Source organism: Furipterus horrens, unplaced genomic scaffold, assembly GCF_987537825.1.
Source record: "Furipterus horrens unplaced genomic scaffold, mFurHor1.1.pri manual_scaffold_13, whole genome shotgun sequence".
NCBI lineage: Eukaryota > Metazoa > Chordata > Mammalia > Chiroptera > Furipteridae > Furipterus > Furipterus horrens.
In genome coordinates, this window is record NW_028327183.1 from 57,828,704 (window position 1) to 57,855,388 (window position 26,685).

The following is a 26,685-nucleotide window of genomic DNA, read 5'->3' on the forward strand; positions in this document are numbered from 1 at the left end:
ACCTTCCATTTGCTTGCTTGTGTCTTGTTTATACATTTGTGAAAGTTACACTTTACAGGATATCTAGCCCTTTGAAAATAAATTGCTTCGCAAAGTATTCGTCCCTGATTGGAGAGCTATGCTGCCGCAGGAGATAACCTTATAGCCTTGCGAATTTCTGTTCCTGTTACTGCCAAGACATTCCTGCAGTCCTGCCCAGTCCCTCCTCTTCCTAAGGCTGTTTCCCGCCAAAGAAGAAAGAAAGGGATTCCACCAGTATAAAAACCCAGCGTTTAGACTCCATTGTAGGTTGGAGCGTGTTAAGAGACCAGCTCAGGGTCTGCCCGATTTGTCAGCTCATTAAAAATCCTTTGCTTACTTTATACACTGTTTCAGAGTGTTCAATCTCGCCTATGTAGCCGTAACAATTATACACAAGAGGACACACAGCAGAGAGAAACTGTATGTGTGCGGGGACTGTGGAAAGGCATTCACAGAGAATAAGATCCTCATCAGCCACCAGATGACGCACTCCAGGAAGAAGCTGTACATGTGTAGGGACTGTGGCAAGGCATTTGCCCGGAATAATCACCTCATTGCACACCAGAGGATACACACCGGGAAGAAACCTTATGCATGTGGCAACTGTGGAAAGGGCTTTACACGGAAGAGGTATGTCATTATACACCAGAGGATACACACTGGGGAGAAATTGAATTTGTGCGGGGATTGTGAAAGGGCTTCAGCCAGATAGTCAGACTTATCCTGCACCAGAGGCTGCATACCAGGTAGAAACCGTCATGTACAGGGAATGTGGAAAGGGCTTCAACTAGAAAGGCAACCTCGTCCTGCACCAGAGGACACACACCAGGAAGACGCCTTTCTTGGGCGTCTTATAAAAATTATAAACCATACTAATAGTCAAAGAATACCAGTTGAGTCACATAAATATAATTCTCGCCCATGAGGTCCACAGAGATGAAAAGGAATACCAGGCCTGGACAGGTGTGGCTCAGCTGGTTGGAGCATTGCCTGTACACCAAAAGGTTGTGAGTTTGATTCCCTCTCAGGGCACATATGGGAATCAATCAATGTTTTTTTCTCATCAATTTTTTCTCTTTATCTTGTCCCCTCTCCACCCCCTTCTTCCCACTCTAAGTATATCCTCTGGTGAGACATTAATTTAAAAAAAGAAATTCATCCTATATGAAGTTGTAGGGAAAGGGACTCTATTTTAGGAGCATAATATTGGGATAAGTCTTTTAGAAGACAGTTTGGTGTTATCAATCAAATTTCAAACGATTCCATTTGTAGAATAAGTCCTTGAAAATTTTTCCTATAAGTGAGCAGAGATTTTCATAGGAAGAAAAATCAGGAGAAATGCCGTACACGCTCACCTACCAGACTGTCCCATCATGTCAGGGTGTATCAATATGGTAGAAGTCACAACACTTCAGAGATGAGCACTCTTTGTAGGTACCAACATAAAAAGATGTCCCTGGACAATATTGTTCAGGAAAAACTCTTTAATTCTCAGAATTAGTGAATGGTCTCATTTCATTAACAGCTTTGATGGAGGTTTAATTTACCTACAATTAACTGCACATAGTTAAAGTGAACAGTTTCATGCATTTTGACAGTTGCATTCACCTGGGAAATCATGGTCGTGATGCAGACATGTCCATTAACCCAAAATGTTTTTCTTTTACTTTCTGTGGGGATTGCACTTGAGACCATATTCACAAACCAGGATCTTCTCTGTCCCATCTGTACAGCTACAGGCCAGTTATGTCCCCAGCGTGTCTCACACCCATGGGCCCCAAAGACACTCACCATTACCTTTCTTCCCTCTTCCCTCTGGAAAGTTACCCTCAGCCTCCATGTCCCAGGATCCAGCTGCTCTGACATCCGGCATCACCCCCAGTCTTCAGAGTCACAAAACCAGTATCATTCTCCTACCTTACGTGTTGTCAAAATTTTTCCTCTGGAATGGGACAGTGACACAGGCCAGTTAGTGACTTATGGATTGGACCGCATGATGCAATGTGCTGGGTGCCCTTGAGTGTGTGGCTCCATTCTCAGAGCCTTTTTCCTCGTCTGTAAAATGGGAGTAATCTGTCCAGCACCTGCTCACGTGCAGTGAGGGCTGCTTGGTACCATGCCAGCTCATGGCCAATGATCAGTGAAGGTTTATCAGGTGCCTTCCGTGTTCTGAACACGGTGTGGGTGCTGGGACAGGCGAGGCTCTTGCCTCCTCGGAGCTCACCTCCCGCTGCGGGAGCTGCCAGGATGCAGATCGGGGAGGAGCAGTGTAACAAGCGCTCACAATGAGGCAGGCGAGAGAATGGCAGGTGGGAGCTTCCTTTCCACCGGAGGGTGGACAGAGAAGGCCTTCCCGTGGGGGACAAAGGCTCCCTGAGGCTCAAGGATGAGTGCCCATGGGGAGGCTGTGGGAATGGCAGGTGCAGAGGCTCCGAGGCTGGGAGCACTGGGCCTGGACAAGGAAATCAAAGGGAAGCGAGGATGAGTTGTGCTGAATGGTGCGGAAGTGTCAGCAGAGTGGGAGCGTGTTGCTTGTAATCCCCAGGGCACTGGGAAGGTGCTGGAGGATATGATCTGACTCCTGACATTCTCCTCCCGCGGAGTGGATGGTGGGCGGTAGAGAGTGGGGGTGGCTGGCTGCACCAGCAGCAGCGGAGATGCGTCAGTCTGGTCCAGTTCCCCCAGTTCTCAGTGCTGTGGCATTTGTTCACTCCCTGGATGGTGGGAGGGAAGGGGTGAGTCAAGAAGGACCACTAAATCTTTTTTGTCATTGTAATTTAAAAAATTTATTTTCTTAATGGTCGTAAAATATACATAACATAAAATTGACCATTGAACTATTTTTACGAGGACAGTTCCATGAAGTACATTCACATTAAGTTCAACTATCACCACCATCCACCTCCAGAACTCATAATCCTCCCCCACTGACAACCTGTCCCCTCTAAACAGCAGCTCCCCATCCGCCTCCCAAAGCCCCAACACCCAGGTTCTACTTTCTGTCTATCGACTTGACAATTCTAGTTGCCTCAGATGAGTGGAATCATATGATATCAGTCATTGTGTGGCTGTGCCCTGCTCTCAGCTGTGCCGTGTGTCCTGGGAAGCTCCTCCCTCTCCGCATTGTTAACTACATGTGTGTCGTCATCTCTTCCCCCTCCCCTCAGACTTGGAGACCAGACCTGACCTGAAAGAATCGGACCCACGGGAGGACGTTTGGGAAGACAGACCCTCTGTTGCTGTGGTAGCAGAAGGACCCACGAAGAATAGTTCCCGGGCTTGTGCCTGTGAAAGAGCAGAAACAGAGGGTGACTGGGTGGGATGGCAACAGAGGAGCCCAGGGATGTGTCTGGAGCACTTGAATATGTCCCAAACATTAGTTCCTGAATGTCATGAATTTAAGGCTCTCGTCCAGCAAAGCCCCATGCCCGCCCCTCAGAGATCCAAAGGGCCAGGAGCAGCGGGGTCACACCCGTTCACCATGCATGAGAAGATCTCAGGTACTTCAAGCCTCAGGCCTCCTTCCAAACTCCGTGCAGAGAAGAAGCCCTTCGAGTGCGGGGACTGCGGCAAGGCTTTCAGCTATAACTCCTCTCTGTGGAAACACCAACGAATCCACACCGGGCAGAAGCCCTTCTCCTGCGCCACATGTGGGAAGCAGTTTACCCTCCAGTGGTGCCTCACCACCCACCAGCGTGTGCACAGCGGGGAGAAGCCCTACACATGCAGGGACTGTGGCAAGGCCTTCAGGCAGAAGAAGGACCTCATCCTGCACCAGAGGACGCACACCGGGGAGAGGCCATACGTGTGCTGGGACTGCGGAAAGACCTTCACCCAGAAATGGAACCTTATTTTGCACCAGAGGACGCACACTGGGGAGAAGCCATATGCCTGTGGGAACTGTGGCAAGGCCTTCACCCAGAAATGGAACCTTATTTTGCACCAGCGGACACACACCGGGGAGAAGCCGTATGTGTGCAGTGACTGTGGCAAGGCCTTCAGCCAGAATAGGAGCCTCTTAATACATCAGCAGACACACACTGGGAAGAAGCTTTACGTGTGTGGGGACTGTGGCAAGGACTTCAGCCGGAACGAGTACCTCAGCGCACACCAAAGGACACATACTGGGGAGAAGCCTTTCATTTGCAGGGATTGTGGCAAGGCCTTCAGTCAGAACAGGAGCCTCACCCTGCACCAGAGGACGCACACCGGGGAGAGGCCATATGTGTGCGGTGCCTGTGGCAGGGCCTTCAGCCAGAACAGGAGCCTCACCCTGCATCAGAGGACGCACACCGGGGAGAAGCCATTCACGTGCGGGGACTGCGGCAAAGCTTTTAGCCGGAATAAGTACCTTAGAGCACACCAGAGGATGCACACCGGGGAGAAGCCATTCACGTGCGGGGACTGCGGCAAAGCTTTCAGCCGGAATAAGTACCTTAGAGCACACCAGAGGACGCACACCGGGGAGAAGCCATTCACGTGCGGGGACTGCGGCAAAGCTTTCAGCCGGAATAAGTACCTTAGAGCACACCAGAGGACGCACACCGGGGAGAAGCCATTCACGTGCGGGGACTGTGGCAAAGCTTTCAGCCGGAATGAGTACCTTAGCGCACACCAGAGGACACACACTGGGGAGAAGCCATTCACGTGTGAGGACTGTGGTAAGGCCTTCAGCAAGAACTGGAACCTCATCCTGCACCAGAGGACACACACCGGGGAGAAGCCATTCATGTGCGGGGACTGTGGCAAGGCCTTCAGCCAGAAATGGACCCTCATCCTTCATCAGAGGACGCACACCGGGAAAAGCCATATGCATGTGGGGACTACAGCAGGGCCTTCAGCCAGAACAAGCACCTCATTGTGCACCAGACGACACACACCAGGGAGAAGGCCCACGATTGCTCCATGTGCCAGATGCATTTTACAAGGCGCTCATCTCTGGCAATGCACCTAGTCAGCCACACCATCGAGAAGCCAGGGTGCCCCGCTCATCAAGCACCAGCACATCCACATGGATGAGAAACCCTGCACGTGTGGCCAGTGCGGCAAAGTTTTTGTCAGGAACTTCTCGCCAGCCCTCCACCAGGGGATCCACATGGAAGAGAAGTCCTTTGAGGGTGCCAAGTGTGGGAAAACCTTCAGGCATAACATCCACCTTACATGACACTGAAGAAGGATGCACACGTAGCAAGGGGCTCCGGAGTCTCTGAATCCACTGTGACAGCCTGGTCCTGAGCTCATGGGCCAGTGCTAGAAGTGACATTGGAGCCCACAGGTAGGACTGGAGAGAAGTCCTGCCCAGGTGGATCTCCAGAATGTGGGCGCTGCGGAGAGGCCATGCTGTGCACGCGAGCTGCTTCCGGGGCCTCCGCAGGGCTGTGTGGAAGCAAGCCCCACCACAGGTCTAGTATGTGGGAACGTGGCCAGGGCACCATGGCTCCAGACCGAGCTGGAGTAAATAGTCTTAAGAGCTCGGACAACACAGTGTCTCTGGGTCTCCATCTCCTGGATAGTAAAGTGGAGGAGGGGGAGGGGGGCTGTATGGGAGCATCGACACTGTCACACATGCCTGGATCTAGTCCAGAGATCAGGTTGTCACCATCTGTAGATTTCCTTGTTTTCCCCACACCCAGCCCCTAGGTTCCCTGTAAAAGTAGAAGTTGCCAAGTGGCACAAGAGGGGCAGAATACTTTTCACTGTCACAGAGTAGCAGTAATAACTTCAGATGCCAAAGTTTCTCATAGTTGTCTGTTACATGTTTAAATGAAATGTTTAATTAAGGGAGACCAATGTCATTTTAAACAGTTGTTAGGTGCAAAAGATACAGTTATCGGCTTTCCAGTCCATTTGTGTGCCAACGCTTGGGTGTAGGAGGTAGGAATACCCGACCTGAACCCCAGGACCCAGGAATCCTGCCCCTCCCAGCCCTGGATTCCTGGCAGGAATGGTCAGACCACAAGGCTGGGCCCAGACCTCAGCCTCAGAGATGGGGGAAGGGCACCCCCTGCAGAAACCCTGCACAGCAGACCCCCTTCTTTCAGGGCTATTTCAGTTACAGGAGAATAATCCTCTCTCATATCACAGTGTATCCTTCACCTACCCTGTGCCTCCTGGAATTCTTGTGAAAATGAAGAGTGCCTTCAGTCTGGCAGGCGCATTATCCAATCTGCCTGGCCCTCAGCCTTAGTCATGGTGTAGTTACTATTTCATTGTTGATGATGATAGGAATCTGTTACAAATAATTATGCCTCCAAGCCCTATTATTATGCTGGGTTTTCTTCTGAAGAAACCAAGGCTTAGAGCTGTAATTCTCTGCATGTAAAAAACAGAAACAAAAAACAAAAACCTGCACAGGCCAGAGAACCCAGGGGCAGGTGGGCAGACTCAAATCAGGCTGTGCTGGGGGTGGGGCGAGGGGCTGAAGCCACCATTGGTTCGGTTCTGTCTGGGGAGGGCACTGTCTCCTTGTGTGGCCCGGAGGCCACGCCTACCTCCCCACCTCAGAGGTCAGGGACAGAACAATTGGAGGAGCAGGGGCTTGGAGAGGGGAGAGGAGGAGGGGAAGGAGGAGGAAGCTGTGGAGGTGGGGAAGAGAAGAAAGGGACATCTCCCCAGCGACGCTGACAAGGTCAGTGAGAAGCAGGTGACGGAGCAGCAACACGGGTGCCAGGTTTGCCTGGGTTCAAACAGCAACTCTCTGCTCTGACAAGTGAGGTCATTCTCTGAGCCTCGGTTTTCTCCTTTCCAAGGAGATTGAGTAAGGAGACCTGCCCTGTGGGGTTGAGTGCGTTTTCTGAGCTAAGTCATTTAAGGTTCCTGTGATGGCTGCTGGGGCCCGCTAAGCAGTGCTACCCCCATCATTTACTGCTGGGACGGAAAGCTGTGTGTCTGGTGTCCGCGTGGGGGCCACTGGCTACATGGGAGAGTCGAACTTACCATGTGGCCAGTGTGGCCGTGGCAATGAATTTTACCTGTGTTTAATTATTTTAAATTTATTTAGAAAGAGGGAGAAACAGGGATGTATTGTTTCACTTAAGTACGCATTCCTTGGTTGATTCTTATATGTGCCCTGACCTGTGTCTAATTTTAATTAATTTGTTTGCATAGTTATATCTGTCTAGTGGCTACTGCATTTGACCCTGCAGCTCTAAAGCCTTAGCTATTTTTGCCCTGGCCCATGTGGCTCAGTGGATTGGGTGTCTTCCCAGAAAATAAAAGGTCACCAGTTCAATTCCCATTTAGAGCTCATGCCTAGGCTGCAGATTTGGTTCCCAGTCGGGGTGTGTGTAAATAGGCAACTGATCAATGTTTTTCGTATTGATGATTCTCTCCCTTGCTTGCTCCCCTCTTTCCCCTCTCTATAAATAATAGAAGGAAAAAATTTTTTTAAATAAAGCCTTAGCTACTTTTACTATATAGCCCAAAGCTTCTGTTGTTGCGTTTTGTAAATTTGATGGGTCCTCTTAAAAGGCACAGCAACAACAATACCACTATGTACTTGGAGTGGATTAGTCCTTAGAATCCTGGCCACGTATCTGTGAACTAAGCCCTGTCACTGAACACAACAGCTCTGGCCACTGTCGTTTACTGAGCATGAACTGTGTGCCTAAACCCTGGCAGACTCTTGATTTGCATACATGCTATTTTTAACTGTAGGAGGACAGGCTTGGGTATCATAAACTGGGAAAGGGCACAGGGTCGTGAAGATGGGGATAGTCAGGTCATAGCTCCCAGGAGGCAGACCACCACGTGCATATTCTATTGTGCCCACACCCCTTAAATCTGACCATCTCCCCACCACACACACACACACTCACCCAGCAGCACCAGGAGGTTTGTTAGATTTCCCGTCTCCTTTATCATAGACATTCATTTACCCAATAAACACTCCCCGTGGCATGAAATGTCATCAGGGGAATTTTCCTTTGGTCCAAGTTTCTTAAAGAGCTGCCTAGAAGGAATGTTTCCTTACAGGTGATCACCCGCTTCCCAGAAGGGCTGAGAGGTGGTGAAAAGTGGAGAGGGAGGAGAGGCAAGTGTGAAGTTGACATTTTTTCACTGCTGAATTTGTGTGTTAGAGGGAGGTTCACGTGACAGGGGAGTGAGGCCAGGCAGGGGAGGGCATTGTGTTAAGAAGGAGTCTGAGTTGTTCTCTTTCCCGCTCAGTGGTGGGCGAGAGGCTGTTTGAAGACATGAGACAGTGGATGCCTAATCCATGGACACCTAGAATTTCTGCGTCCTCTGATAGCAGGAATCTCAAGAGACGAGAGGCTTCAGGCGAACAGTGAGTCACTTAGTGAACAAGTACCTGAGCGCCTCCTCTGTGCCAGGCGCTGATCCAGGCGCTGGGAGTCCAACAGTGAGGGAACCACAGCCCTTTGTCTCACAAAGCCCCCACTGCTCATTTCTGAGTGAGATCACAGGTGACGGGGTAGGAAGTGAAGGGAGGGACTGTTTCAGCATTGGCAGTGAAGGAGGACCTCTCTCCAAAGGTGACATTGGAGCACAGCCCCAGTCAGCAAAGAGAAGACAGCTATATGGATATCGGGGACAGGATAGTGTCCTCTCAATCCAGGGCTCAGCGGAGACGTACGTGGAAGAGAGGAGACATTGGTAATACCCGAGGGTCCGTCCTTAGCGGGTTGGCTAAATCCATTAGGATCCGCCTGGGTAAGAAATGCTGAGAAACAGCTGCAGACAGCGGTAACAGAAGATGCTCTGAGTGACAGCATGAAATGGAAAAACAACGGACTACAGTATCTACTATGCACTCTCATTTGTATTTTTATTTTTAGGAAGAAATAAAACGTCAGAAGAATTTGTGATATGGTAGCAGACGAAAGCATAAGAGATGCAGAACACTGAAAAATAGGAAGCTTAAATTTTAAGTACTGTTTTGTCTTTAAAATGCATTTTAATTTCTTGTGGACAAAAACACAACATGAGATCTACCCCTACCCTTTTGTTTTTTATCACATCCTCACCCAGTATGTTTATTGACACCAGAGAAAGGTAGGTAGGGAGAGAGAAGATAGAATGAGAGAAATCGATGTGAGACACACTGATCGCTTGCCTGTTGCACATGCCCCGACTCAGGATCAAACCCACAGCCTAGGTATATGCCCTGACTGTGATTCCGTCCCGCAGTCCTTTGGTTTACAGGAAGCCATTCCAACCAAATGAGCCAGGCGTACAGTAAGAGAATCTAAATTAGAGGACAGTGTGGCACAGCAGAGGATCTAGGACTTGCTCACGTTGCATAATTGAGACTGAATGCCCATTTATTCGTGTGCGCGTGTGTGCTCCCTAACATGAATTGCAAATGGTCATCTGTATAGACCTTTTTTTCTTAAAGATTTTTTAAAAATTTGTTTTTAGAGAGAAGGGAGGGAGGGAGAAAGAGAGGGAGAGAAACATTCACTAGTCGCCTCTCATGCGCCCCAACCCCTCAATCCACTGAACGTACCAGCCAGGGCTATTCCCATTTATTTTTAAATTGTTAAGTCTTTTCATGTTCATTGGTTTGTTTGATCAAGCAATGAACGCGTAAATAAGCAGAACAGCAAAACTGTCAGGTAAGTGAATAAAATATGAAAAAGTGAAGCCGATTCTCCTCCTTGTGGGTGATCCTTACAGGAGTCTTTACTTGGGGCCACACAGCCCTGCATTCTGGGCCACCGCTGATGGCCTAGAGGAGGGAACAACAGATGTCTGCCCATGGTGTGGTCTCCTGACAGTCTTATCCAACAGAGACCATGATCGTTGTGACTCAGCCGGGCAGACCATGGGCTGCACCCAGCCAACTGATGGACTTGATTCAGCTAACTCACCTTATTTTCAGTTTAATGAGTTGTCCACATTAAAACATTGGAATATTTCATATGTAGCTAACATCACCTAATAGATGCAGATTCAGCGGTGTATTGGAAACATACAGTGCCCACCATCATGGAGATGAAATTACACACTAATAAAGAGTAAGCATTTTTAAAGTAATGAGTTCCAGTTTCTTTAGAGAATTTGGAATATCAAAACCCACTGGGCCAAAACTCCATGAAATGTTAGAAAAGTAGGGGAGAGCCAGAGTTGAGTGGGTCTAGCTGGTCAAAAGCTCAAATGAGTTTGAAAGCTTCCCACTCTTTAAAAAAAGATGTGTGGAAATTATCGTCTTAGGGGAAGGGGACACACATGAGGTGTCTTGCAATATTCAGCACATAGTGGATATTTTATGAATGTCTGTCTCCTGAGTGACAGAAGCAGCTATGGCTTCCCTGGTGACCAGATCTTTGGGAAGAACAAACATATCCATCCATTCATTCATCAATTACAGAGTGGTTTTATTTTTATGCCTGGAGCTCATTCTAAAGGCCTTGCACCATTCAAAACCTGCATAATTCAAGGCTGTTCTAAGACAAGATGATTGGCATGTCTCTTCACCAAGTAATGTGGTATTAAAATAGGAAACACGGCTTACTATATACATAATTGATTATATTACAAAGTAAGGGTTTTTAGGAAATTCTAAAGACTTTAGAAAGAGGGGAAGGGTGGGAGAAAGAGAGGGAGAGAAACAGTCTGTGGTTGCCTCTTGGATGCCCCAAACTGGGGACTTGGCCTGCAACCCAGGCACATGCCCTTACTGGGAATTGAACCGGCAACCCTTTGGTTTGCAGGCTCTCACTCAGTCCATTGAGGCACACCAGACAGCTCTAGCCATGCTGTATTATAAATACACAGTAATATCCTATGACTCCACCTTGCAATGTGAAAACTAGAACCTTGCCCATAACTCACATACAACTACATAGCACTCCCCTAATTTCTGCAAGCCAAGGTAACCAAGATCCAGAATCCTGCCACATCTGTCTATCTTGTTTTTCATTTTCTAGGGGTACTTTTTTTATTTTTTGCCATAGAAATGTCTTAGAAACTCTGCATTACTAATGTCAGTCATGTTGTAGGCAGACCATACCACTCTAAAAGCCAAAGTTTCCTCTTAGAAATGTGCAGTTTTTACCCACATCTGCTTTCATCCCCCACTCCCCACAGCCCAGACAGTTGTGTTTCCAGACAACAGCAGGGTTCTTTCCCAGGCAGATCAGTTCTTTGAAGAAGTCAGAGGTGGACAGAGATGTGTGATCTGCCTACAGATTCAATCACAGACATCACCAGCTAGTCTGAATATGCAGAAAGGATTCAATACCATGGACCAGCCTGGTCAAAGCCAGGAACAGGTCTATCTGAAAGGGGCTTCAGTCCTGGCCAGGTGACTCGGTTGGAGCATCGTCTTATGCACCAAAAGATGGTGGTTTCCATTCCAGGTCCAGGCACATATCTAGGTGTCAGGTTTGATCCAAGGCAGGCTAACTATGGGAAGCCACTGATGTGTATTTCTCTCTCATGCCAATGTTCTCTCTCTCCCTCTGTCTCTAAAATCAATGAACATATCCTATGCTGAGGATTAAAAAAGAAAGAGGTGATTAATCGTCACCTAAGGTGGCTGCAGTTGGCATTCTCGTGGTCACTGAGACATTCACTAAATGCTTTTGTGCTTGGCATTGTGGTTTATGGTACAAGAAGACCCCAGCCTGGAGGCCTCTTTCCCACCCCAGCTCCCCCACCTTGCTCTCCTGTGACTTCACTCGTTTGTGTCACTGTCTGCCATCTGGGAAGTGGCTTGATTGTGAGGATCAAATGAGTTTGTACATCTTAATGATACTGATAGTGTGACTGGACCACTGAAGCTGGCAGAGTGCGGGAACCAGAGGGGCCACCAGAGGAAATCTCTTTTTGTCCTGGCTTTGATGAGGCAGAGGGCGGAACCGCGTTGCCTGGGTAACGGAGCTCTGCCGCAGGTGGAGCATCGTATCCTGGAGGCGGACTTCCCTGCTGGGAAAGGCAGTGGCAATAGGAACTATTGCCCTGAGCACGTGCTACCCTATCAAGGTGATTGGAGAGGGAGAAATCCTTCCTACCGGCTTCTGGTACCTGATGGGGGGTAGGATCAGGGAAATCAGGTACCTGCATCTCAGAGGTCAGAATGGAGGCGGGGGGATGGGGGAAGGTGCTGGTGACCAGCCTGTCAGTCTTGCCTGGGAAAGGACGCGATTGGTCGCGGTGGACCCTCCTGCAGCACCGGGAATTTTGGGAAATCATTTGGGCATTCCGCCCGCCCCACACCTGAAACTAATATAAAGCCAAGGGAAGGGAAGGAAGCTCTCTTTGCCACCTGGCGACCGCATTACCCGGTGAGTTCCGCGGACCTTGTGGGCCTGGATGCGGCCTGGCGGAGGGCGGCGCCTGTGGGTTCCGGGGCGGAGCCGAGCTGCCTGGGTGATGCTCAGCGGCCACCTGCGGCTCCCAGAGGACAGTATTTTATATGGGACACTGCTCTGGACACCGCCTTCCACCCCGGACTGGCTGAGGACGCTGGCTTTTTCTTCGGGTTTCTGTAGAGAATGCGCTTGGAGAAGAGTCTGCCATTCTCCCCGACGCAGCAGCAGTCCAGTGAAAAACCTCTAACTTTCCCACCGGCCTGTCTCTGGAGCTGCCCTGTAGGGGGCGGCGGGCAGCGGCACCCCCACTTCGGTTCTGTAAGGATAACACGCCCAGAACAGGGGCGGCACCTAACGGGACGGCTGACACTCCTTTTCTGGTCACGACCACCGGCTCTCTTGCGTCCCTCACGCTTCACAAACGCCCTGCAAGGCTGCACGGGGACGTCTGCCGCGTCTTTCCCCGCCTCCTCGGGAGTGCCCCTCCCCCTCGCTCTGCCCCCGGCCCCTCCCCTTCAAGCCTGCACCTCTTCCCCTCACTGCGCCGCACACCTGCGGCCCGCGCGCTCCCTCCTGGCCCCCACGCCTCTCTTCACTCGTCCTCCCGTACCCCAATTCCCTGCGCGACCGTCCCGCGCATCCCCAGCGAGCCCCGCCCGCCTCCTTGGACGCGGGGGCTTCTGGGACACCAGCCGCTCCCGCCCCGCTCTCTGCTTCAAGGGCCGTGGGCGGCGCGCGCGCTCTGAGGGCAGGCGGCGCACGGCATTCTGGGAAGCGTGCCTGCTCCTGCAGCCGCCAAGCGCGGCGAGTGCGCTCTGAGGGAGCCGGGCGGCGGTAGTGCAGACATTGCGAGTCCGGGGAAGGGGTGTGAGGACTCGGGAGGGGGTTCCGTCCTGGGAGGGTGCTGTGGGTGAAAGTGCTGCCTGTGGCTGTGTCTCAGTGTTTGTCCCCGCGCGTGCCCCGGGGGCCTGCTGGGTCTCCCTTTGCTCGTGTGTGTGTCCGCGTCTGTGTGCCTGGCAGCCACAGACCTACGACCACACTGGGGTCAGCCGTCACCAACCCCGTGCACACGCGACTTCCAGGGCCACTGTGCCTTCATGGCCTCCTTTATATAATAGAGTAAAAATTAAAGTTGTGCCTGCATTGCTGTAACGACAAACGTAGTCCAGGATGGGTTAGATTCCGTTTTTTCTCTTATAATACTTAAGAAATGCTATGTTGTTAAGGGCCCCTACAGGTGTCATGCGCCCGGGGTGCACTGTGCTTCCTGGTTATGTTTGCTCTCATGGCCCCTTGTCTGGTAAAAGGAGCGCATGTTGTTGACCTCATGGTGCAGGAATAGGAGTCAGAAACCGTGGGTCTGGAATGATCTACCTTTGTAAAAATTAAATTCTGTTTAAAAAATCATGACGTCACTGCACCCAGGGAAATTAGTCTTGTTTCCAGGAGACGACCTGCGTTTTCACATTGGACACCCAGCTCTCTATCCTGTCCAGGATTTGTGTTTTGTTGGTTGTTACCTGTTTCAGCGATACAGTGCTAAGATAAACATGGTTTATGTGTTAATTGATTGTTGCATTGGTTGTGATTTCGGACGCTGAAATAAATCCGGCAGGCAGGATGATTGGCCAGTAACGAACGGAGGGCTGTGGCTCGCTCAGACCATCAGCGGAGAGCGAGAAGCCTCATCCTCTTTTTATTAGGGTTTCAAAAGTTACTAAAAATAGAATAGGGTGTGACATTCCAGCCAACAACAGGAGAATTTTACAAGTGAAAGAATTCTTACAGTAGCATTAATATGTAAAATACGGCCAGGGTAACTCCTGTTTTATCTAGCACCTATCAAGGAAGCAAGGCAGATCCACTAATCCTCAAGGCCAGCACCATTTCAAGACTTCATTCAAGGAAGCAGATGGAGTACCCAACAGAACCTGTTTTACCCAGGATTCCATGACTCAGTGGCCTCGACAGCCTAAAGCCGAAGGCGGAGACGAGAGTTGCTCATCGTCTCCTGAGTCACGGGATGCGACCTGGGTGGTGGGGCACGAGAATGCCCCTACCCAGAGATCTGTCTTCCTGCAACAATTGATTTTAGGTAGAGAAGAAGAAAAAGAGAAACATTAATCAGTTGCTTCCTATTCGCACTCCTACCTGGGCTTGGGGTATGAATCTGGCAGCCTAGGCCCTGGTCATGAACCAGGGATTGTCCCTGACTCTTGTGTTCCAGACGACGCTCCTACCAACTGATCCACTGACCAGGGGTGGACTGAGTTCTTACTGTGTGCCTCATGGCGCCAGGCACCCTGCTGATGATTGAGCCTCACAGTAACCCCATGAGATCTGGGGTAGACCCTCAAGGTAGAGGTGGTCGTCGGCAGCCGTCCGTCTCGAGAGACGATGGTGTAGCTTCTTAAGAGTCTATCTGCACCGCCGAGAATGGCTGTGCAGTCCGACTCGGGAGTGACACGGTATCTGTCTCCTCCCGTGTTGAATCGACATCTTGCGATGACGCTGGAGTGTCCTCTGCAGTGAAGCTGAAGCTACAGAGCCTGGGCAGGGTGATATGGAGGGTCTGCTGTTGCCCATGCAGCAGACCCCCCCTCTCTTCGCAGCTGAAGGATCCAAGGGAAAGACGGAGTCTATACAGCTTGGCTTCAGGTGCGCCGCAGGAGTTGCCGGTGTTGACTACAACGTCGAACCGCCTTAGGGACTCCGGCTCCGGATTTTCTGTCGGGGTTTACTCCCTTAGCCTTTCCCCTGAAGAGGTATGCCGCAAGGCAGCGGAGGTTTTTTGGAGTCAGAGTTTTCCTTCTCTGATGTGCCCTGACTGGAAGATCGAACCAGCGACACTTAGATCGCAGGCCGACGCTCAATCCACTGAGCCAAACCAGCCAGGGTTGGTAGAGGTGGTACTAGGGTGTCTTCTGGGGCTAGGGTCTGGCATATGGTCCTGTTCCTTCAGGTAATGGGACTGGCAGTGTGCGCATGTGTGTGTGTGTTGGGGAAGTGTCACTATGTGAGTGTGATGTGTGCACCAAGCAATGGGACGCAAATGTACTCAGCCCAGCCCTAATCCCAGCTCTGTCTTGTGTGTGTGGCTTTTGTCTTTGGGCCTCAGTTTCCTTATCAGTGAAATGGGGTGAGTAGAAATAGCCCCCCATCCTGTAGGGTGTCATGAGTAGTAAATCAGAGGTGCCATAGGCCCCCTGCTACATGCGATCACTTTTTAAAAAAATAATTTATTCATTCATTTGTCTGTTTATTTATTTTATTTTTTAGAGAGATGGGAAAGGAGAAAGAGAGTGAGCTACATCACTGTGTGGTTGCCTCTCACTCGTGCCCCCAACTGGGGACCTGATGTGCAACCTAGTTATGTGCCCTGACTGGGAATCGAACCAGCGACACTTTGCTCGCAGGCTGACGCTCAATCCACTGGGCCACAGCAGCCAGGGCCATGCGATCACTATTAAAGTGTGTATGTGTCTGCCTCTCTCCTAGTGGGTGTGTCTGTCTGTATTGTGCATTGTGGAGTGGGCCTCAACCTGGTCTCTCACTGTGCCTTTCTCTTATTCACCCTGCTCAGAGCCTGCTTGTCCCCCAGTCACCATGGGCACTGGAAGGATGGCCACCGACCAGCTGACCAGGAAGGCACTGGTAAGTCATGCCACCCTCATGCACCTCCTTCCTAGGGTCAGTCTTCCAGGCAGGAATGACCCTCTGCCCACATGACCCCACTCAGGGCCCAAGCCCCCAGCCCATTCTACTGGGATTGTGTCCACCATAAGGAGAGAGAGTACTGTACTGATCATGGCTTTTGCCAACTGCATCATAAAGGATAGCTCAAGAGTGACCTGTCCTACCCTGGGGGCTCTAGAGATACTGGCTGGCACCTGGAAGTGGCGTCCTTGCTTTTATTTAATTTTTAAAAAATACTGTATGTATTTATTTTAAAGAGAAAGGAATGGAGGAAAAGAAACAGATCTGTGAGAGAAATATTGGCTGTCTCCCGCAAGCCCCTAACTGGGGATCTGGCCTACAACCCAGGCATGTGCCCTGATTGGGAATCAAACCAGTGAACCTTTGGTTCACAGGCTGGCACTCAATCCACTGAACCAGACCAGCTGGGACTAAGCCTCAGGTCTTGACCCACCTACCCCCATCTGAAATCTCTCCACAAGGACTCCTCCATAGACGGCATCTTTCAGCTTCCTGTTCACCCCCTTAAGCTGCGACTTCTCAGGCACCTGTAACGATGACATTGACTAGATTTTGAGTCCATTACAGTGTTTCCATCTGACAGGCATGAGGTGATATCTCGTGATTTTAAACTGTAGCTTTCTCATGATTAGTGACATTGAGTAATTTTTAAATGTCTATTGGCCATGTGTATGTCCTCTTTGGAGAAGTATCTATTGAGGCCCTTTGCCCATTTTTAAGTGGGTTGTTTGTGTTCCTGGTGAATGGCCCCATAGTTTATTTGTCCATCCAAGGACCATCCACTGTACTTAGGCACCAAGGACACGGATTGGTCAGCCCCTTCAGAGCTCTGCACCTTGTTGACACCACATCACATGCATCCTGTGTGCCTTCCTGATTGTTTCAGGCCTGTGGCCCTGTCTCCTGACCCCTGTGAGGAGGGCTCTGCAGTTAGTGGTGTGTGCTTTCTCTCCTAGGGCTCAGTGACGTTCAGGGATGTGATGGTGGACTTCACTCAGGACGAGTGGCAGCAGCTGAAGCCTGCGCAGAAGGACCTGTACAGAGATGTGATGATGGAGATCTACTGGAACCTGGTCTCACTGGGTAAGGGGCAGCTTCGCCATGTTACTCACCACCTGCCTGTCACTTTAGGATGACATGGAGAGAAAAAAGATATGCAGATTTGTTTAGGTAGAGTGTTCCAGTTAGTTGAAGCTGAAAATAAACTGGATAGGTGATGAAGTAGGTAAGAGTATTTATATTTACCACATGTATAACAGTCAGAGGGTTGTAGATATGTAAAGAGCTCCTAGGAATAAATGAGGAAAAGACCGAATGAATAATAGAAAGATGGACCAAGGTTATGAGTATGCAGTTCATAGATGAGAAATGTATGGAGTTACACTTTACAAAAGATTTTTAAACCATACTAACAATCAAAGAGGTACCAACTGAGTAACAGAAATACAGTTCTTGCCCATGAGGTACAGAGATGAAAAAGAACAACGTCCCTGGCCGTATGTGGCTCAGCTGGTTGTAGCTCCATCTTGTACACCAAGATGTTGTGGGTTAAATTCCCTTTCAGGGCACATACCTAGGTTGTGAGTTTGATCCTCATGCAGGGCATATATGGGAGGCAATCAATCAATGTTTCTCTCTGTCCCTCTCTCCCTCTCCCGCTCTCCCTCCTCATCCCTTTCCTCCATCTCTAAGCATGTTTTTGGTGAAGCATTAAAATTAAAAAAAAAAAAAAGGAACAGCCTTCTGTAGCATGATGTTGTAGGGAAAGCGAGTCTTCATTATATGAGCATGAAGTTGGGCAACTCTTTAGGAAGAGAGTTTGGTGTTATCAACCACATTTAAATGATTCCATTTCTGGAATTTGTCCATGAAAATTTTTTCTATAAGTATGCAGACTTTTTCATAGGAAGAAAAATCAAGAGATATGTCCTAAATGCTCACCTACCAGACTGACCAAACATATCAGGGTATATCAGTATGGTGGAAATCACGAAGCTCTTCAAAGATGAGCACTCTTTGTGGTCACCGACACAAAACGATGTCCCTGAACAAGATTTTTCAGGAAAAACACTTAACTTTCAGAAGTAAGAGTATGGGCCCATTTCTTTGACAGTGCTTCAGGAGATTTAAATGACCTGTAGTTAACTGCACATAGTTAATTTGAACAATTTTTTTTGAAGATTTTATTTAATTTTAGAGAGGAGAAGGGAGGACGAAAGAGAGGGAGAGAACATCCATGTGCTAGACAAACATCAATCTGTTGCCTCTCCCACTCCCCCAACTGGGGATCTGGCCCACAATCCATGCATGTTCCTTAACTGGGAATTGAACCAGTGACCTTTTAGTTGGAAGGCCGGCAGTCAATCCACTGAGCCACGCCAGCCAGGGCTAGTTTGAACAGTTTGGTACATTTTGACATTTCTCTTCACCCATGAGATGCAGCAAATACATAACCCCAAAACTTTCCTTTCATCCAGCTTCATTTCCCCAACAATCAGTGGTCTGCATTATGTCACTGTTGTTTAGTTTGCCTATTCTGGATTTTATATATATGGAATAATGTAGCCTGTACTTTTTTATTATTTTTAAAAAATTTTTAATTTTACTTCTTATAGTTGGCATCCTTTTTGTGAGGTTAAACACATTGTCCATATGTAACAATAGTTTCCTTCATTTTTCTCTTTTTAAAAAAATTTTTAAAATCCTCACCTGAGGATATTTTTCTGATTTGAGAGAGAGCGAGAGAGATCATTGATCATTTGCCTCCCATATGAGTCCTGATTAGGGATCAAACCCACAACCTTTTGTTGCATAGGACAATGCTCCAACCAACTTAGCTACCCAGCCAGGTCAATAGTTAACTTCTTTTTATTTCTGAGTAATGATCTACTTTATGGAGAGACAACATTTGTTTATCCATTCACTTGATGTGATGATAAACATATGGGTTGTTTCCAGTTATGGACATTTTTCTGTAGACACAAGATGTCCTTTCTGTTGAGCATAGTTGGGTCATACAATGGTGCATATTTCACTTTTTCAGAGATGACAAATTTTTCCAAAGCACTTGTCTCATTTTTGCTTCCACCAGCAGGCGCTGGGCATTGCATTGCTCCGTGTGCTTGTCAGAACTGAATATGCTCAGCCTTTCTCACTGCAGCCACTCTGGTTGGTCAGCAGTCTTACCACGGCCCAGCTGGCAGCTGGTGCCGAGGACCTTCCAGGTTGTTATTTGTTGTCAGTCTGTTCTCTTCAGTGAAGTGTCTGGTTCAAGTCTTTCTCCTGTTTATTTAGTTGGTTTGTTGGCTTCCTTATTATTGAATTTGGAAAGTTTTTTATGTATTCTGTTTTCATTAATTCTTGGCACAACTTTATGAACAGATTTGTGTGTGGCAGCTATTTGCCCCATTCTGTTCGGAGACTTCCTTGAGAGCATCATTTGGCACAAAAGCGTTTTTAATTTTGATGGGGTCCAGTTTGTTTATTTTCTTTTTGCTTGTGCCTTCAGTGTCATATCTGAGGGACCATTGTCTAACCAAAGGCATGAACAGATATATTCCTGTTTTTTCTCACAGTTACAGCTTTAGTTTTTTCTTAAAATGTTATATATACTTATTTTTATAGAGAGTCGGAGAAACATGGATGTGCGAGAGATCCATCAATCAGTCCTTTATACACCACCAACTGGGGGCATGTCCTGCCATTCAGGCATGTGCCCTGACTGGGAATCGACCAGCGACCTTTTGGTTGACAGACTGGCACCTAATCCACTGAGCCACACCAGCCAGAGCCAGTTTTAGTTCTTTGTTTAGGTCTTTGGTCCATTTTGAGTTTATTGTTGGGAATGATATAAAATGGGTCTAACATAAATTTTTTTGTTTTAAAATTTTTTTAAATTTATTTTTAGAGTGGAACAAAGGTAAAATGAGAGTGAGAGAGAGAAGCCTCGATGTGTGGTTGTCCCAACTGGGGACCCAGCCTGCACCCTAGGCATGTGCCCTGACTAGCGATCAAACCAGCAACCCTTTGGTTCTGAGGCCAGTACTCAATCCACTGAGCCACATCATCCAGGTCTGAATTTTTAAAAATGTATAATTAAATACATTTGTGTTACATTGGTTAATAGGATCATTTACATTTCAAGTGCACATTTCTATGATAAATGATCTGTATATTACATTGTGTGCCTGCTACCCAAAGTCACATCTCCTTCAATCACCATATATTGTCACTGTTTTGAATGTGCATATCAAGGTGTCCAGGCACAATTATTGATGAGCAGAAGTTTGCAACTTGATGAAGTCCAGTTTCGGACCATATGCACAACCCAGACCCTTCTCTTCAATCCCTGCAGCCTGGGGCTTGTTATGTCCCCAGCGGGTCTCAGACCCATGGGCCTCAATCTAAACCCACTCTCACCCTCCTTACCTTTTCCTAATGGAAAGATTCCCTCAACATTCATGTTCCTGGCCACAATTGCCCTGACATCTGACATCAACTCCTCACCTCAAGGTCACAATATCAGGATTATTCTACTACGGAATGTATTTGTCAGATCCATTCTTTGGGGATGAGACATTGACACAAGCCAGATAGTGACTTCAGTAGGATCTCATGATGGAATTGCTGTGTAACTTTGAGGGTGTGGCTTCATTCTCAGAGCCTCAGTTCCTCCATCTGTAAAATGGCTGTAATCTTTCCAGCACTTACTCTGTGGTCAGTTTGTGGACAATGCTTGGTGAAGGTTTATCAAAGGTGCCTTCTGTGTGCCAGACACTGTGCGGGAGCTGGGACTAGTTAAGCCCTTGCCTTCACAGAGCTCATCTGCCACTGCCGGAGCTGGCAGTGTGCAAATTGGGAAAGAGCATTGTAATGAGCATTCACAGTGACGTACAGAGAAGGCCTCCCCGTGGGGGACAAAGGCTCACTGAGGCTCTATGGTGAATGCCCATGGGGAGGCTGTGGGCAGGTGCAGAGATCCTGAGGCTAGAAGCACTGGGTCTGGACAAGGAAATGAAAGGGAATCAAGGATGAGAGGGGCTGGATGGTGCAGAGGAGTTGGGGAGTGGGAAGACGTTGCCTCTGACCCCCATGTACTGGGAAGGTGCTTGAGGGTTCGGTCTCACTCTTGAGGTCCTCTTTCCACAGAGTGGACATTGGGTTGTGCAGAGTGGAGGTGGCAGGCTGCATCAGCAACAGTGGTGATGTGTCAGTCAGGTGTGGTTCCAGCTGTTCTCATGTGCATTGGCATTTATTAACTGTCTGGATGGTGGGAGGAGAAGGGTGAGTCAAGGATGACTGCTAAATCTTCTACTTCTTCTTAATTAAAAAATTTCGACTTCTGGCCAAGATGGAGGCTTAGACTGATATGCTCGGTCTCCCTCTACAACTAGAAAGGAATACAACTACCTCAAAACAAAAGATAACTAGAAATTCCAGAAAATAAAACTACATAGAAGCCCAACGTATGAAGTTATAAACCAGCGGTGCTTGTCTGGACGGGTAGGAGGGTCGCAATTGGAACCAGAATGGTCAGGCGGTGCTGTTTGCAGGAGCAGTAGGGATAGCGGCAGGGAGAGAAATCCTGGCTGCATTCGAGCCCTGGCAGCTCACGACCCCAACGCTGGGAAAGGCAGACCCCAATTGCCTCAGACACTGAGGCCCAGAGGGCGGGAGGATGGATCCTGGTCTCCCAGCGGAGAATAACATCAGGAATCCATCTTGGATCCCCCACCTCCACATAAAGTGCCTCAGTGTGGCGAAAAAGGTTGCTGGTGGCATCCAGTCAGTGGGTAGTGATGAGTACGTGGGGCTCCGCCCCCTACAGCATGCCCAGGAAGCAAAGCAAAGCACAAATCTGTCAAAATGAAGCAGACAACGATTGAAATCCCGGTGACACCGCTCACCAGGCAGCAGATGAGAAACCTGACAGACGAACAAATAGGAAAGCTCTCAGAGGCTCAGTTCAGAGCTACTGTTATAAGGTGGCTCACAGAATTAACAAAAGATTTGTAACAAGACAGGGAAGGAAAGAAAACCACTCATACTGAAACGAACGAAAACACATACGAGACAAGTGGGGAGGAAATAAAATCCAGAGATCAAATCAACAACCCGGAGCGTAGAGAAGGAACAAACAGTCAACCAATGCAGAAAGAGGAAACAAAAAGTAAGGAAAACTAGGGGAGGCTCAGAAACCTCTGGGACAGCTATAAGAGAATGAACATTCGGATTAAAGGATTGCCAGAGGGCGAAGAAGAACTAGAAATTGAAAAATTATGTGAAAAAATATTGAAGCGGAACTTCCCGAACTTGGGGAAGGAAATACACTTAAAGGTCCAGGAAGCACAGAGAGTTCCAGAAAAACTGGACCCAGGGAGAACCACTCCAACATACATTGTAATCAAATTGTCAAAAATTAAAGATAAAGAAAAAATCTTAAAAGCAGCAGAAGAAAAGAATCATGTACAAAGGGGTCCCAATTAGAATATCAGCTGATTTCTCAAAGGACACTCTGCAGGCAAGAAGGGACTGGCAAGAAATATTCAAAGGAATGAAAATCAAAAACCTACAGCCACGAATACTCTATCCAGCGAAGCTGTCATTCAGAATAGAAGGGCAGAGAAAGTGCTTCCAGGACAAAATAAAACTGAAGGAGCTCATCAGATCCAAACCACTATTATATGAGATGTTAAAGGAACTGGTTTAGAAGAAGGAGAATCAAAACTATGAACATTAAAATGAAAACTTCATCACAAGAACCAACAATGGAAGCTAGGGAATCAAAATAAAGGCAAACTAGGCAACGAGAATGGAAAAAGAACTATAGGTATGGGGAACATACTGGGGGGAAGTCAGCAGGGAGGAGGAAGGGGGAAAGGGAAGGAGATGGTACAGGAATTAAGAAGCATAGTAGGAGGGAATGGAATAGACAGGAAGAGGTTGAGAAGAACTATATGCACAACCAATGGACATGAACTAAAAGGAGGGGGGAACAACTGGAGGGAGTGGGGCCACCGGGTGGAGGGGAGCAAAGGGAAGGGAAATTGTGACAACTCTAACAGCGTAATCAATAAAACATTTAAAAAATTTTTTTTCATTTTCTTAATGGTCACAAAATGCACATAACATAAAATTGACCATTGAACTATTTTTATGAGTACAATTCTGTGGCATGAAGTACATTCACATCACCGCCATACACCTCCAGAACTCATAATTCTCCCCCCAAGGACAAACTGTCTTTTCCCCTCTAAACAGCAGCTCCCCATCCCCCTCCCTTGAGCCCCAGGACCCAGGTCCTAGTTTCAGTCTCTTAGCAGTTTGATGATTCTACTTGCCTCGTATGAATGGAATCATATGGTGTTGGTCATTGTGTGGCTGATTTACTTTTCTAAGTCTCTGATGGGCCTCTGTGTTATTTGGGAGCGAAGGTTTCAAATGCACATGTCTTGCATCCAGTGCATTAGCTTTGCGATATCCAAGACGGGAGCCTCACGGTCCTTGGATTATTCCTCAGCAAAGGACAGACAGGAGGTCCTCATGGGGAATCCATTTAGGTGGTGTCAGCATAGAGAAGAAACTGAATTCCAGGCTCCCATGACTTGGGAGACAGGTCTCAAACTTGGGTGTTGTGGGGCTAGTGTGGCGTTCAAAGGGGGAAGGGCTAGAGCTGCTCCCCATTCCCGCTTTTTCGGCTGCCTCCTAGGAAGGAGGGCTCCATATGGCAGGGTCCTTAGTTTTAATGCGATTATTGTTTAGAGTTCACAGTTTTCAAATGTTGGGTAGAACCGTGAGGTTCATGTGCAGACTTCAAAATTCTGGACGTCCCCCCAGACTGGAAACAGAGTTTGCGAAACCCACAAGACACACACAGGAGGGGACTTAGCGGCTATGGTCAGCAGGGCGGGACAAATGCGCAAAAAGAAGGGTGAGGAGTAAGCAACCCATGCTGGGCCGCTTTTGTGCAGTTTAGGTTGTGGGGCTCTTGTTTGGCTGTTGGGTAGACAGAGGACAATGAACACACCCACGTGTGTCAGGAGTTATTTTAAAATTTGTAATAAAAGTCGGTGGTTTGAGAAACACACCTGGCTGAGGGAGAATAGGAAGAGGCCTCCAAGTGAGGAGCACAGTGCGGCGAACACTAACTGGGTTTGTATGAGCCATCGATCCGTTTCTCCAACCCGGCCTTCTGCCTTCTCTCCAAGGATATATCTCTCCGCCCAGCTCTGAGCTCTGCTTCCCACCTTTGCACCCACTCCCAAGGGGACCTTTCTGCTCTCTGCTCATCTCCCTCAACCTCATGTCTCAGCTCACTGCTTCCCCTATCCCTGTGTCCCCATGACAGGCTATGCCTTGTATTTTTGGAAGATCCTCCCTCCCTGCGTTAACTACATGTGTGTCGTCCTCTCTTTCCCCCTCCCCTCAGACTTGGAGACTATACCTTATCTGAAAGAATCAGACCCACAGGAGGACGTTTGGAAAGGCAGACCATCTCTTGCGGTGGAAGCAGAAAGACCCATGAAGAACAGTGCCCGGAGTTACACCTGTGAAGGAGCAGGTACACAGAATCACTGGGTAGGGCAGCTACAAGAAAGTCCAGGGACCTGTCCGGGGAAGTGGGACAGGTTCCAAGTAATAACCCCAGAATGTCGTGAATTGAAGTCATTTGCCCACCAAAGTCCTATGCCTGTCCCACCGAGATATGAAGGGCTTAGAGGAGAAGGGTCGCACCTATTTACTATGTATGGGAAGAACTCAGGTGCTTCAAGCCTCAGTTCCTCCTGCAAATTGCACGCAGAGAAGCCCTTCATATGCAGGGACTGTGGCAAGGCTTTCAGCCGTAATTCATCCCTGAGGACCCACCAAATAACCCACAGCAGGGAGAAGCCTTTCTCGTGTGCCATGTGCAGAAAGAAGTTCTCCCGTCGGCAGAGCCTTATCAGCCACCAGCGTGTGCACACAGGGGAGAAGCCTTACACATGTGAAGAATGTGGCAAGGCTTTCACTTCTAACTCATCCCTGAAGAATCACCAAAAAATCGGCAATGGGGAGAAGCTCTTCTCCTGCACTACGTGCGGGAAGAAGTTCACCTGGCCATCGTGGCTCAGCATCCACCAACGCAAGCACACTGGCGAGAAGCCGTATGTGTGTGGGGACTGTGGAAAGGCCTTCGTCCGGAACCAATACCTCCTTGAACACCAGAGGATACACACTGGGGAGAAACCTTATGCATGTGGTGACTGTGGCAAGGCCTTCACACGGAACCAGAGTGTCATCATGCACCAGAGGACACACAGCAGAGAGAAACCATACACATGTGGGGACTGTGGAAAGGCCTTCGTCCGGAACCAATACCTCCTTGAACACCAGAGGATACACACTGGGGAGAGACCTTATGCATGTGGGGACTGTGGCAAGGCCTTCAGACAGAAGAAGCACCTCACTGAGCACCAGAGAATGCACACTAGGGAGAAGCCATACACATGCAAGGACTGTGGAAAGGCCTTCAGCCAGAAGAGATCCTTAATTATTCATCAGAGGACGCACACTGGGGAGAAGCCATTCATATGTGTGGCCTGTAGCAAGGCCTTTGTCCGGAATGAGTACCTCATCGCACACCAGAGGACGCACACTGGGGAGAAGCCTTTCTTGTGTGCCACGTGCGGGAAACAATTCACCCATCAGTTGAGCCTAACCATCCACCAGCACGTGCACACAAGGGAAAAGCCTTAACATGTGAGGACTGCGGCAAGGCTTTCAGTTGTAACTATTCCCTTAAGAACCACCGACTAATTCACTCCGGGGAGAAGCCCTTCTTGTGTGACACGTGTGGGAACCAGTTTGCCCGGCCTTCGAAACTCGCTATCCACCAGCGTGTGCATACCGGGAAGAAGCCATTCAAGTGCAGAGAATGCGGCAAGGTCTTTAGCCATAACACGAACTTCATACTGCACCAGATGAAGCACAGGGGAAGAAGCTATGTGCCTACATGGAGTGCTTCAAGGCTGTAACTTGTCCTTGAAGAAGCTCTAAGGATGCACTCCAGGTAGAAGTTCATCCCACACGCTGTGTGCGGGGAGCAGTTCACCTGACCTCCCTGCCTCACCATCCATTCACGAGTGCATGCACGCCTAGGACAAGCCATATGTGTGTGGGGGCTGAGGAAAAGGACTTTAGCCAGAGAACGCACACCGGGAAGAAGTGCCTCTTGTGCACATATGTTTAAAGCAGGTCATCTGGCAGTTGACCCTCCCTATCCAGGGGCGCATGCACAACCTGGAGAAGTCTTAGGACAGCTCCATCTGCCGAATGCACTTTACAAGTCGCTCGTCCCTGAAGGTGCACCAGCATCACCACCTCAACAAGATACTGTACAAGCGTGGGCAGACCTTTGTTAGGCACTTCTTACTTACCCTCCACCACAGGATCCACACAGAAGAGAAGTCGTACGTGTTTGGCAAGTGCGGAAAACCAGCCAGCCGGAATATTAACATTACGAGCACTAGAGGAGCATGGATATGTAGCAGTGGGTGTATTGCATCTGAGAATCCATGCCCAGGGTTTGTTCCTGAGCCCATGCGCCAGTGCCAGACTGGATATTGGGGCCCAAAGGTAGGACTGTAGAGAAGTCCTACCCAGACAGGTCTCAGCAATGTGAGCGGTGCAGGGA

General features: G+C 48.7%; 2 protein-coding genes and 1 long non-coding RNA gene across 4 annotated transcripts; all 3 read left to right on the plus strand.

The window, feature by feature from the left end:
- The first annotated feature begins 2,846 nt into the window (after positions 1-2,846).
- LOC149995604 (uncharacterized) lies at positions 2,847-5,117 on the plus strand. The gene is given in 3 exon segments (XM_090261261.1): positions 2,847-3,168; positions 3,171-4,820; positions 4,823-5,117. Coding segments are annotated over 3 exon segments (1,968 nt in total). The 5' UTR covers positions 2,847-3,068; the 3' UTR covers positions 5,041-5,117.
- A 34-nt stretch (positions 5,118-5,151) lies between these two features.
- On the plus strand, positions 5,152-9,307 carry LOC149995605 (uncharacterized). Of its 2 annotated transcripts, none has more exons than XR_016507890.1 (3): positions 5,152-5,296; positions 8,188-8,305; positions 8,817-9,307. It is a non-coding gene; the product is annotated as an uncharacterized LOC149995605 (long non-coding RNA). The 2 variants fall into 2 exon arrangements; XR_016507889.1 differs by lacking the exon at positions 5,152-5,296 and adding an exon at positions 5,334-6,778.
- A 6,286-nt stretch (positions 9,308-15,593) lies between these two features.
- LOC149995606 (uncharacterized) lies at positions 15,594-26,218 on the plus strand. Its single transcript, XM_090259426.1, is given in 5 exon segments — positions 15,594-15,771; positions 15,880-15,950; positions 16,970-17,096; positions 24,442-25,743; positions 25,746-26,218. Coding segments are annotated over 4 exon segments (1,758 nt in total). The 5' UTR covers positions 15,594-15,771; positions 15,880-15,902; the 3' UTR covers positions 26,027-26,218.
- The last annotated feature ends 467 nt before the right edge of the window (positions 26,219-26,685 follow it).